The sequence below is a fragment of the Palaemon carinicauda genome, chromosome 20, assembly GCF_036898095.1.
Source record: "Palaemon carinicauda isolate YSFRI2023 chromosome 20, ASM3689809v2, whole genome shotgun sequence".
NCBI lineage: Eukaryota > Metazoa > Arthropoda > Malacostraca > Decapoda > Palaemonidae > Palaemon > Palaemon carinicauda.
This window is the reverse complement of record NC_090744.1, coordinates 24,427,823-24,439,898: the sequence shown is the minus strand read 5'-3', so window position 1 is coordinate 24,439,898 and position 12,076 is coordinate 24,427,823. Positions and strand designations below refer to the sequence as shown.

At 39.0% G+C, this 12,076-nt stretch overlaps 1 protein-coding gene across 1 annotated transcript in view; it reads left to right on the top strand.

Annotated features, from left to right (window-relative positions):
• The window catches only part of LOC137660215 (uncharacterized), an 81,890-nt gene extending 72,633 nt beyond the window's left edge, over positions 1-9,257 (top strand). Inside the window, exons 11-13 of the mRNA XM_068394930.1 lie at positions 3,034-3,238; positions 4,792-4,926; positions 7,476-9,257. Coding sequence (XP_068251031.1) covers positions 3,034-3,238; positions 4,792-4,926; positions 7,476-7,578 — 443 coding nt within the window. The 3' untranslated portion in view covers positions 7,579-9,257. The remainder of the gene's footprint in view (positions 1-3,033; positions 3,239-4,791; positions 4,927-7,475) is intronic.
• The last annotated feature ends 2,819 nt before the right edge of the window (positions 9,258-12,076 follow it).

Below are 12,076 nucleotides of genomic sequence, written 5' to 3'. Positions count from 1 at the left end.
TTAAGAGCTCCCACAAGTCGTCGCGGTCTGGAGATTCTCAGATGGACTATGGATCTGACCAAGGAACTGGGCCTCCTGGTCAATTTTGAGGAGTCCCAGCTCGTCCCATCCCAGACCATTGTCTACCTGGGTATGGATCTTCAGAGTCGAGCTTTTCGGGCTTTTCCGTCGGCCCCAAGGATCTTCCAAGCCCTAGAATGCATCCAGAGCATGCTGAGAAGGAACCGATGCTCAGTCAGGTAGTGGATGAGTCTAACAGGGACACTTTCATCGCTGGCCCTGTTCATCGTGTTAGGGAGACTCCTCCTCCGCCCCCTTCAGTATCATCTAGCTGCTCACTGGATAAAGGACTTGACGCTAGAGACGGTCTCAGTTCCTGTTTCCGAAGAGAGGAGGTCTTCTCTCGCGTGGTGTAAGAACAGCTTTCTTCTCAAGGAAGTCTACCTTTGGCTGTTCAGAAACCCGACCGCCGTCTCCTCTCGGACGCATCAGACACGGGCTGGGGTGCGACTTTGGACGGACAGGAATGCTCGGGAACATGGAATCAGGAGCAAAGGACACTTCACATCAATTGCAAGGAGTTGTTGGCGGTTCTTCTGGCCTTAATAAACTTCAAGTCCCTCCAGCTTAACAAGGTGGTGGAGGTGGACTCTGACAACTCCACAGCCCTGGCTTACATCTCCAAGCAGGGAGGGACTCTTTCGTGGAAGTTGTTCTAGATCGCAAGGGACCTCCTCATCTGGTCAAAAGATCGAAAGCTCACGCTGGTAACGAGGTTCATTCAGGGCGGTATGAATGTCATGGCAGATCGCCTCAGCCAGAAGGGTCAGGTCATCCCCACAGAGTGGACCCTTCACAAGAATGTTTGCAGCAGACTTTGGGCCCTGTGGGGTCAGCCAACCATAGATCTGTTCGCTACCTCGATAACCTAGAGACTCCTGTTGTATTGTTCTCCGATTCCAGACCCAGCAGCAGTTCACGTGGATGCTTTTCTGCTGGATTGGTCCCATCTCGACCTGTATGCATTCCCGCCGTTCAAGATTGTCAACAGGGTACTTCAGAAGTTCTCCTCTCGCAAAGGGACACGGCTGACGTTGGTTGGCTCCGCTCTGGCCCGCGAGAGAATGGTTCATAGAGGTACTGCAATGGCTGGTCGACATTCCCAGGACTCTTCCTCTAGGAGTGAACCTTCTACGTCAACCTCACGTAAAGAAGGTACACCCAAACCTCCACGCTCTTCGTCTGACTGCCTTCAGACTTTCGAAAGACTCTCAAGAGCTAGGGGCTTTTCGAAGGAGGCAGCCAGAGCGATTGCCAGAGCAAGGAGAACATCCACTCTCAGAGTCTATCAGTCTCAAGGGGAAGTCTTCCGAAGCTGGTACAAGACCAATGCAGTTTCCTCAACCAGTACCACTGTAACCCAGATTGCTGACTTCCTGTTACATCTAAGGAAAGTAAGATCCCTTTCAGCTCCTACGATCAAGGGTTACAGAAGTATGTTGGCAGCGGTTTTCCGCCACAGAGGCTTGGATCTTTCTACCAACAAAGATCTACAGGACCTCCCTAGGTCTTTTGAGACCTCAAAGGAACGTCGGTTGTCCACTCCAGGCTGGAATCTAGACGTGGTCCTAAGGTTCCTTATGTCATCAAGATTTGAACCTCTCCAATCAGCCTCTTTTTAGGACCTCACATTAAAAACTCTTTTCCTCGTGTGCTTGACAACAGCTAAAAGAGTAAGTGAGATCCACGCCTTCAGCAGGATCATAGTTTTCACATCTGAAACGGCTACATGTTCCTTGCAGCTCGGTTTTTGCTAAACGAGCTTCCTTCACGTCCTTGGCCTAAGTCGTTCGAGATCCCAAGCCTGTCCAACTTGGTGGGGAATGAAGTGGAGAGAGTACTTTGCCCAGTTAGAGCTCTTAGGTACTATCTAAAAAGGTCTTAACCTTTACGAGGACAATCAGAAGCCTTATGGTGTGCTATCAAGAAGCCTTCTTTTCCAAGGTCTAAGAACTCAGTTTCTTACTATTCAGGCTTCTGATTAGGGAAGCACATTCTCATCTGAAGGAAGAAGACCTTGCTTTGCTGAAGGTAAGGACACATGAAGTGAGAGCTGTGGCTACTTCAGTGGCCTTCAAACAGAACCGTTCTCTGCAGAGTGTTATGGATGCAACCTATTGGAGAAGCAAGTCAGTGTTCGCATCATTCTATCTCAAAGATGTCCAGTCTCTTTACGAGTACTGCTACACCCTGGGACCATTCGTAGCAACGAATGCAGTAGTAGGCAGGGGCTCAGCCACTACATTCCCATAATCCCATAACCTTTTAACCTTTCTCTTGAATACTTTTTATGGGTTGTACGGTCGGCTAAGAAGCCTTCCACATCCTTGTTGATTTGGCGGGTGGTCAATTCTTTCTTGAGAAGCGCCGAGGTTAAAGGTTGTGATGAGGTCCTTTAGTATGGGTTGCAGCCCTTGATACTTCAGCACCTTAGAGTTGTTCAGCCTCCTAAGAGGAACGCTGCGCTCAGTAAGGAAGACGAACTTATTTAAGGCAGAGTAATGGCTCAAGTCGACTTCCTTACCAGGTACTTATAATTTCATTGTTATTTTGAATAACTGATAATATGAAATACGGGATACTTAGCTTCTTGATATACATGTACACTGGTTTTCACCCACCTCCCTGGGTGTGAATCAGCTACATGATTATCGGGTAAGATTAATATTGAAAAATGTTATTTTCATTAGTAAAATAAATTTTTGAATATACTTACCCGATAATCATGATTTAATTGACCCACCCTTCCTCCCCATAGAACCAGTGGACCGAGGAAAAATTGAGGTGGTGTCAACAAGAAGTACTGCAGTACCTGGCCACAGGTGGCACTTGTGAGTACACCCCCCTCTTGTATAGCGATCGCTGGCGTATCCCTTCCGTAGAATTCTGTCGGGCAACGGAGTTGACAGCTACATGATTATCGGGTAAGTATATTCAAAAATTTATTTTACTAATGAAAATAACATTTTACAGAAATAAAAGAAAAAATTGGTCAACTTGCCATGCAATTACTTCAGTGTCGCATCAAAGCAGCCATTTTGCCGTTGTATGGCCATGCACTTTGTGAGATAGTGGAGGAATTAGACAAAGTTGTATCTGCATATAGAGATATAACAAAGCTAGCTCTTGAGCTGTTTCTGGTGCAGGCAGCCTATCTCACCGAATTCAATAGAGACAGGTAATGTTCCTTCTATTATTCTGTTGTTGTTATAACTTTTATTATATTTATGATCAATCAAAGAGCAAGATTTTTGATAAGTGTAAATAAAACTAGCTATAATCTTTATGATTCTTGTAACCTTTGGAAGGCGAGACTTCATTTCTTTCCTCTCAACAGTTTTATGGTGATTTTTCCGTGTCTCTCATTTCCCTTTTAACAAAACATGTCGTGTAGTTTACAACTGGAAAACTTAGTAAAACCAATGTACTGTACCAGGTATTAGGTATGTTCAATATGTAGTGAGAAAATGTCAGGATAGACACTACTGTATTTATTTTGTTAAACTTACAAAACTGTCTCCAAAATAATGACCTCTCGCATGCATCTCTTCCAATCTGGGAAGACATCTTCAGCCGTTCTTCAACAGTCACTTCTGGTAGTTTTTCGATGCTTCCTTCATCTCCTGTGTTGACTGTCTTTCATGCGTGGTGACAGGAAGAAGTCACAAGGGGCTAGATCAGGGCTGTTGGGTGGGTGTTGTACAACTCTCATTCCCCTGTTGGCCATCAAGGTGGTCACCAGCAGTGACTTGTGGTTTGGAGCACTGTCATGGTGAAACCAACACTGACCACTGGTCCACTGCTGTGGCCTGTTCTTCCTCATCTTCTCCTTGAACCTTTGCAGAACTTCAAGATAATATTCTTTATGGACTGTTTGACCTTGAGGAGTCCATTCAATGTGAATGAGCCCCTGGTAGTTGAAGGAATGACCATGCCCTTCTCTTATGACCTCCCCAACTTTACCTTATTACATACATACATACATATACCATGGCACTTCCCCCAATTTTGGGGGGTAGCCGACATCAACAAAGAAACAAAAACAAAAAGGGGAGCTCTACTCTCTACGTTCCTCCCAGCTTAACAAGGGACTCAACCGAGTTCAGCTGGTACTGCTAGGGTGTCACAGCCCACCCTCCCACATTATCCACCACAGATGAAGCTTCACAATGCTGAATCCCCTACTGCTGCTACCTCCGCGGTCATCTAAGGCATCGGAGGCAGCAGCAGGGCCTACCAGAACTGCATCACAATCGCTCGCCATTCATTCCTATTTCTACCTTATTGAACCTGTTAAATCACCAATGGAAACTTGCATTGCTCATCATTTCATCCCCATAGGCACCTTTAACATTCCATAAGCTTCTTGTTTGGTTTTCTTGAGTTTAACACAAAATTTGATGGCATAACATTGCTCCATGTTTACCTGTATCTTGTCAAGTGTTTACAGATCGGCAAACCAGATCAGACAGGTTCCACCACGTACACCGCTGCACTCAAACTTACAAAGATAACAAGTTGCCAATTAGACATTCTATCGACTACATGTATGTGTACTTCACCATTGAGTAGCATTTTGATCAGATCGTGTTTAATGCCTCTCCTAACATTTTCTCATTACTTATGAAACATACCTCGTATGTGTAGATTCTTGTATAACATTTTAGAAACACTGTAGATAAAAATTTTCAGACATTTTTATAGAAATATTTCCTGTTTATTTCCCCTCAGCATAAAAGTCAACCTCTTCAGTAGTGTTCATCATGTTAATGCATATGTCACCATTAACCTAAGACCACCGGAGCCAACACCTGAAAAACCATATGCTATTCAACCTTCTGCTGAGGTTACTATTGGGAATCTGAGGTTAGTAAAACATCCTTTGCAATAAAATCATATAGTTATCTAGTAGGTCAGTTCTATATAATTTTATTTGTATATCTATATTGTAAGACAATTTTTTACTTATTTTAATTTTTCAAAATTCAAACCTTCTATTCTATAATAGTTTACTGCAGTTTAAAGTATTTTAAAATGGTGGTTTGTGTTGAGATCAATGTAATTTTCAGGGAATTGATAAGTATTATAGAAGTCAAAGTTCTTTTGCAAAAATTTTTTTTACTGTACAAATAATAGGGACCTGATGTAAATGCTAAAAATTATTGCATCTATTCTCATGGTCTATCATAGAAATGGAAGTGCCAATAAGCAGTCGAGCTGTAATTCAAAATCAAGATTCCTATCAGTTGTTATTTTAATTTCTCCAAAATTTATCATCCTTGATATAAGACAGTTTTATTAAGGGATTAATCTGATAACAATAAATTAAAACACATTTGAAGAGGATTCAGAAAATTATTGCAGTTAGGTTGCAGTTATCAAATATACATGCTACCATTTTCCAGATGTAGTTTTCAATTAGAATACTGTAGTGTATAATAGCCTAAAAGTTTTGTTAACAAGGATTTGTATTAACACTTCATGATGTTTCAAAGATTATGTTTTACTTTACACAAAACCTCTGAAAATAATATCTACCCCTCAACCTAGATGTTTTTATATACTTATGGAAATCAATGAGGTAACTAAATATTTGGATTATTAAAAAGTTGAAATATACTTTAGTTTACCTTCATAGGACACCAAACTTTTTTTCAAGCAATTGATTGCAAGCCAGTACCTTCTAGCAGAATAATGGAGCTTCATATTTCATAAAAATATTACAATTAACATTATATGAATTTATTAATTGACATTTGGTAGGTAAATATGTATGTGTGTAGTAATGTATTATCTCCATGTTTAACATATTTGGTCCCTTTTCAGTGTCTGTTAAAGACCTAGCTACTTTGCCAAGGCTGGCTCAGAATCTAACAGTATTCTTGAATCTGTAGGCATGTTTTTCTTTCATATTTTTTTATAATCAGACAGGTCATCCTTTAAATGTGCAATAAACCTATGCACTTTAATTCACTGCCTTCTTGAATTTTCACTAGGTCTCCATCATTGAAGTCTTTGTCAGCGGATGTCAAAATCTCTTATGCATCTCTATTGTTATCTTCAAGTCAAACTAGCCAAGCCAAAGACTGAATTTTCTTTTATCCTTATGCTGGCTTTGATCCTTTAAAATCACTCGCTGCCTTTGAGCCATGTAATTGCCCTCTCCTCAAAATAACTGCTTTTAGATTCCAATTTCTTGACATTTTCATCACACTCATCCAGTGTTTACTCTCCTACATTATTAACCCTTTTACCCCCAGGCTATTTGGAAATTTCCAACCCTTAACCCCCAAGGGGTTATTTTTTTCCCAGCACATTTTGCAGTATATATTTTTTAAATTGCTCTAACAGCCTTAATTTTTGTCATAGAGAGGTCAGGTTGGTCTCATTCTCTTGGAAAATGTCTGAATTTTCTCAATAAATTATAAAAAATATGAAAAAAAAATTTTTTAGCATTTTTTTGCAAGGACGTACCGGTACGTCCATGGGGGTAAAAGGATGGCTTTTGTGAAACGTACCAGTACGTCCTTTGGAGGTAAAAGGGTTAAAAAGACTAACAGTATACCTCTTTTCTAATTAGATATCAGAACACCACACCTTGTATAGCTATCACCAGTTGACTATTTGCATTTTGATATCCCTCAAGCTCGCACAAAACCAGAAGTAAGCTAAAGATTAAAGATATTTTATTTCAGCATTTAGATACCATGTGGGTTATGAAGGCAAGTTCGTTGCGTGCACAATGTCTGTAGAGAATTATATTCACCACAATGTATACACACTCCTTTACATTAAATTTTGCATTTAGAACAATATTCTTACCTGCTCTATTAGGCATTAATGTTTTTATAGGACACATATTGAGAACCAGTGTATAAATTTATTGCAGTAAAACACAAATGTAGTTCAAAGTCATAGTAGCGAGAAGCTGAGATACCTATAGTCAGTTTCTTTTAGCGATGCAGATTTGCACTGACTCGCAGCGGTGCCCTTTTAGCTCGGAAAAGTTTCCTGATCGCTGATTGGTTAGAATTATCTCGTCCAACCAATCAGCGATCAGGAAACTTTTCCAAGCTAAAAGGGCACCGCTGCGAGTCGGTGCAAATCTGCCTCGATAAAAGAAATGGACTATAGTAATTTCCAGAATAAGCACATAAATGTACCATGCATTACTCAGTTTACGCACTTCCTTTGTAATAGCCCACAGCTATACTTGGAGAAGCCAAAAAGGGGGGGAGAAAGGCAGTCACTAAACCCAAGAGATATGGAAAAATATTCAAAGCTTTATACTGTATTTATATATTTCTTCTTCAAATTATTTGGATATATTTACTGTATGCTAAAACATAATACCTTGTAGATTTTTTCATGTAAATGTATATATTATACAATATTTTTATCTTTTTTTTTGACAGAAGTCAGGCTATTGAAAATGCAATGGCAGATGTGGCATATGGACCAAAATACATCTGGAGACTAGTTAAGACAGCAGATATGGTTATACAAGGGATGGTATGATCATGCAAGCAATATATCATAAGGTGTTGACTTCTATTGACAAATGTTCTTTCTTCACAATGGAAATGTGCTTGTAGATATATTTTGAATATTAGATTAGGACTTGTCAATAGAGCAAAAGAGAAACAGCGTCTGCATTTTAGCTGCATTTTTCATTGAAGTTCTCATTCAAGATGTATGTATCATTTGTTGATTTTGATGAAAGGTAATAGAATATTGTCGTGTTTATTTATGTACAGTATCATATTTTCTATAACTGAGTAGCAGACAGGAGGTTAAGCATTAAATTTATCTAAAAGAAAATTCAAGTACAAAATAAAAGATTTAAGTCTTATGTGAGAGTGAGAGAATGTTATATTTTTATATGGTATTTTCGATATTCTTATGAATGTACTGTTTATACTTCGTTTTCTGTCACCTTCATCTTCTAAAAGACTTTATATGTACTGGAATTATAATTTTAATATCTTTTTACCCTTTTCACATTTTTAGCAGTCAAGTCATTCATGAAAGACTTGTTCAATACTTAATATTCTTAAACAAACACAATTTATGTGTATATAACAAAAGTTCAATACCGATTATTTTTAAATAAACACAATTTATGTGTATAGAACATAAAACTTGTTTGAAACCCAAATATCCTTATAATATAAAATTGAGAAGTATTTTAATACTAGAGTACAGAATTCTTTCGTTTTCAAGGGCAGTAGCGCTCGGAAGTTAAAGAATTCTGCCTTGTTAGCACATTGTAAGAGCTTTTATATCTCCTGCATTTTGCAGAGAATGATTTACACTTGCTTAGCTTGAATAGCGAGTCATTTCTGGCGTAACATTCACTATAGATTTCAGCTAATTAGATCAGTGAGTAATATTATACCTAAACTTGAATTTCATGTGATATTTGGGCTTTCATAACATATAAAAGCAGTGCATTATCTTTTCTTGTATGAATTGTCAGTAACAGTAAGTTTTTCTTCACAATGATTAAAGATGTCTTTCATGTTTCTCTGGGAGGTCATTCTCACTGATAGTAAAGTGTGTCATGGTTAATTTACTTTAGCTACTGTTTTGTGTATCTGTGCATTTAACTAATGATGCCATAGATGTATTGTTTAGTATTAACAGTACAAATCACTATAGATATAGATATATGAAGTGCTAAAAGAAAATTAATAAACTTTAGTGTTTGGAATGAATTCCAAATGAGGTTTTGTACAAAATAGGGATTTGCTTCATGTATGATATTACATTATTTTAAAAATTATATCAGGCTGCATTCCACAAAGTAGGATTTGGGATTTTGAATGATTAATACAATTAATTAAAAGCAGTTTGTATGATTAATGTAAAACATTTTTAAGGGGCTCTCACAAGTCATATTTTAGATTTACTTTGACCATTACTAATATAACAATCATATTGACTCCAAATCTGGAGGCTTTTGAATTTATCTTTTTGTGTCCATTTGTTAAAAAGTACAGTACCAGTTGCCACTTATTAATTTTGTGTATTTTTTTCATACTACCATCTGTTTGGCACCACCAAATCTGGTGTTCTTTTAATTTATTTGTCTTCATTTTCAGTTATAAATAGCATTAGTCTTCCTTTATCTATGTACACTATTGTAAATAGGTTGGTATGGTATATTTGATTTTGCATTAAAGCTTTAGATTTAATTTTTTTTTATTTTGATATGAGTTATCATCATTGTTCTATGTAGGGGGTCACCACTTTCAGTGGGCTTTCCATGGCCCCGTGTAGATACATCTTACTCGAACTCGTCAGCGGTTGCATGTGAGTTGTTGGTGGCGGACATATGAACATTTTCTGACGTGCCTTTGCCTTTTTTTTGTATATTACATAATGTCTGACATAAAAATTTTCGGACCCCACCCCTACATTGCCTTCTGTCTTTTTATATTCATCTGTTCCCCTTTGTCTCTTTCTACCTAGCTTTTTAAGTTCTTGAAGACTACTTGCATAATTTTTGTATTTAAAGGTAAGATTAAAGCATTTGTACAAACCATGAGAGCCTAAAAATTCTACTTGTCAAGGACTAGTAATAACAGTAATTGATTTGAATTAGTCCATGCCCGTGGCCCAGTCACATATCTAGGCTTTTATCCCTTTTACCCCCAGGGTATATGGAAATTTCCAACCCTTAACCCCCAGGGGGTTATTTTTTTCCCAGCACATTTTGCAGTATATTTTTTTTAAATTGCTCTAACAGCCTTAATTTTTGTCATAGAGAGGTCAGGTTGGTCTCATTCTCTTGGAAAATGCCTGAATTATTAAAAAAAATATTATCAAAAATATGAAAAAAAAAAAAATTTATAGCATTTTTTTGCAAGGACGTACCGGTACGTCCATGGGGGTAAAAGGGTTAACCTGTACAGAAAGTATTACTGTAAACTTGAATGAGTGGTAAAAACCAGAGCAAGAATTGTTGTAGAAGTTGAGCAGTGAGGTGGTATGAGACCAAAGGGACCAGATATAGAGTAAAAGATGGAATGCAATTTAGTTGGGTCCCAAAGAGAAGCTATGAAAAGCATTTACTATTACCTATAGTTAACACAGAAGGCATACTAGAAAAATTCTCCATATGTGATATGTTATTGAATTTTTTTTGTTTAAACAATCTGTAATGACACTAAGAATGAAAAAGTATAGGTAGTAGGTTGGCCAAGGCACCAGCCACCCGTTGAGATACTACCGCTAGAGAGTTATTGGGTTCTTTGACTAGCCAGATAGTATTTCATTGAATCCTTCTCTAGTTACAGTTCATTTTTCCTTTGCCTACACTTACACTGAATAGTCTGGCCTATTCTTGACATTCTCCTCTTTCGTAATACATATGACAACACTCGGATAACCCAAAAATTCTTCACCCAGGGGTTAACTACTGCACTATTGTAATTGTTCATTGGCTACTTTCCACTTGGTAAGAGTAGAAGAGACCTTAGCTATGGTAAGCAGCTCTTCTCTAGTCTTGGGTAGTGCCATAGCCTCTGTACTATGGTCTTTCACTATCTTTGGTTCGTTCTCTTGCTTGAGGGAACAGTACACTCAGGCACACTATTCTGTTTCCTTATTTACTTTGCTTAATTGGCTGTATTCCCTGTTGGAGCCCTTGGGATTATAGCATCCTGCTTTTCCAATGAAGGTTATAGCTTAGCAAGTAATCTATCTATTTACCAAGGCACTTCCCCCAATTTTGAGGAGTAACCCCCCCCCCCCCCCCAAAAAAAAAAAAAAGAACAAAAGAGCAAAAGAGGACTTTTCTTCTCTTCACTTCTCCCAGCCTAATGAGAGATTCAGCTGAGTTTTGTTGGTACTGCTAGGGTGCCACAGCCCACCCTCCTCCGTTATCCACCACAGATGAAGCTTCTTAACGCTGAATCCCCTACTGCTGCTACCGTAGCGGTCACCAAGGTGACCAAAGGAAACAGAAGGGCCTGCTGGAACGGCGTCACAATCGCTCGCCATTTATCCCTATTTCTAGCATGCTCTTTTGCCTCGTATCAATCCTTCTATCACCTAGAGCTTTCTTCACTCCATCCATCCATCCATCTTGGCCTTCCGCTTGTACTTCTTCCCTCAACTCTTCCATTCATCACCTTCAGTAGACAGCCATTTTCTATTCTATATATGGCTAAACCACCTAAACACATTCATATTCACTCTAGCTACTAAATTATTTCTTACACCCGTTCTCACCCTCACTACTTCGTTCTTAACCCTATCTAATCGAGATACACCAGCCATACTAAGACACTTCTCAAACACATACAATTTCTGTATCCTTCACTTATTCCCCAGAACGCCGATCCATACAACACAGTTTGTACAATTGCTTTCTCATAGAGAACTCTCTCTACATTCATTCTTAACCCTCTATTCTATACCACTCCCTTCACTGCCCCCAACACTACATCCTTCATTCACTCTGATGTACATCTGCTTCCATAACACCATTTGCAGGAACAACAGACCCCAAGTACTTGAACTGATCTACTTCCTCAAGTAACTCATAACCTTACTCTATCCACATCAACTTTCTTCTCACATACACCCTTCCAAACTCTGTCACTAATTGACCCAGCTTCTCCTGAGTCTGCAACCAGTGTAGTATCAGCAGCAAACAACAACTGATGTACCTCCCACTCACGATCACTTTTGTCAGTCAGTTTCAATTCTCGACCAAACACTCAAGCATTCATGTCTCACAACTCCATCCATAAACAAATTGAATAACCATGGCAATATCACATATCTCTATCTCAGTCCCATTCTCACTGGAAACCACTCACTCGCTTCATTTCCTAACCTAATTTGTTCCGTAACCGAAATACAAACCACGCTATTTACATTGGGTTTACTTTCGGCGTAGCTGAAATGACGAGCCAATAGTTTTTAACGAGGGTTAACTACCCCCGCGCTAGTTAGCGGGGGTAGGGGAAGGGGTAGCTTGCTACCCCTCTCCCCCCCACACACC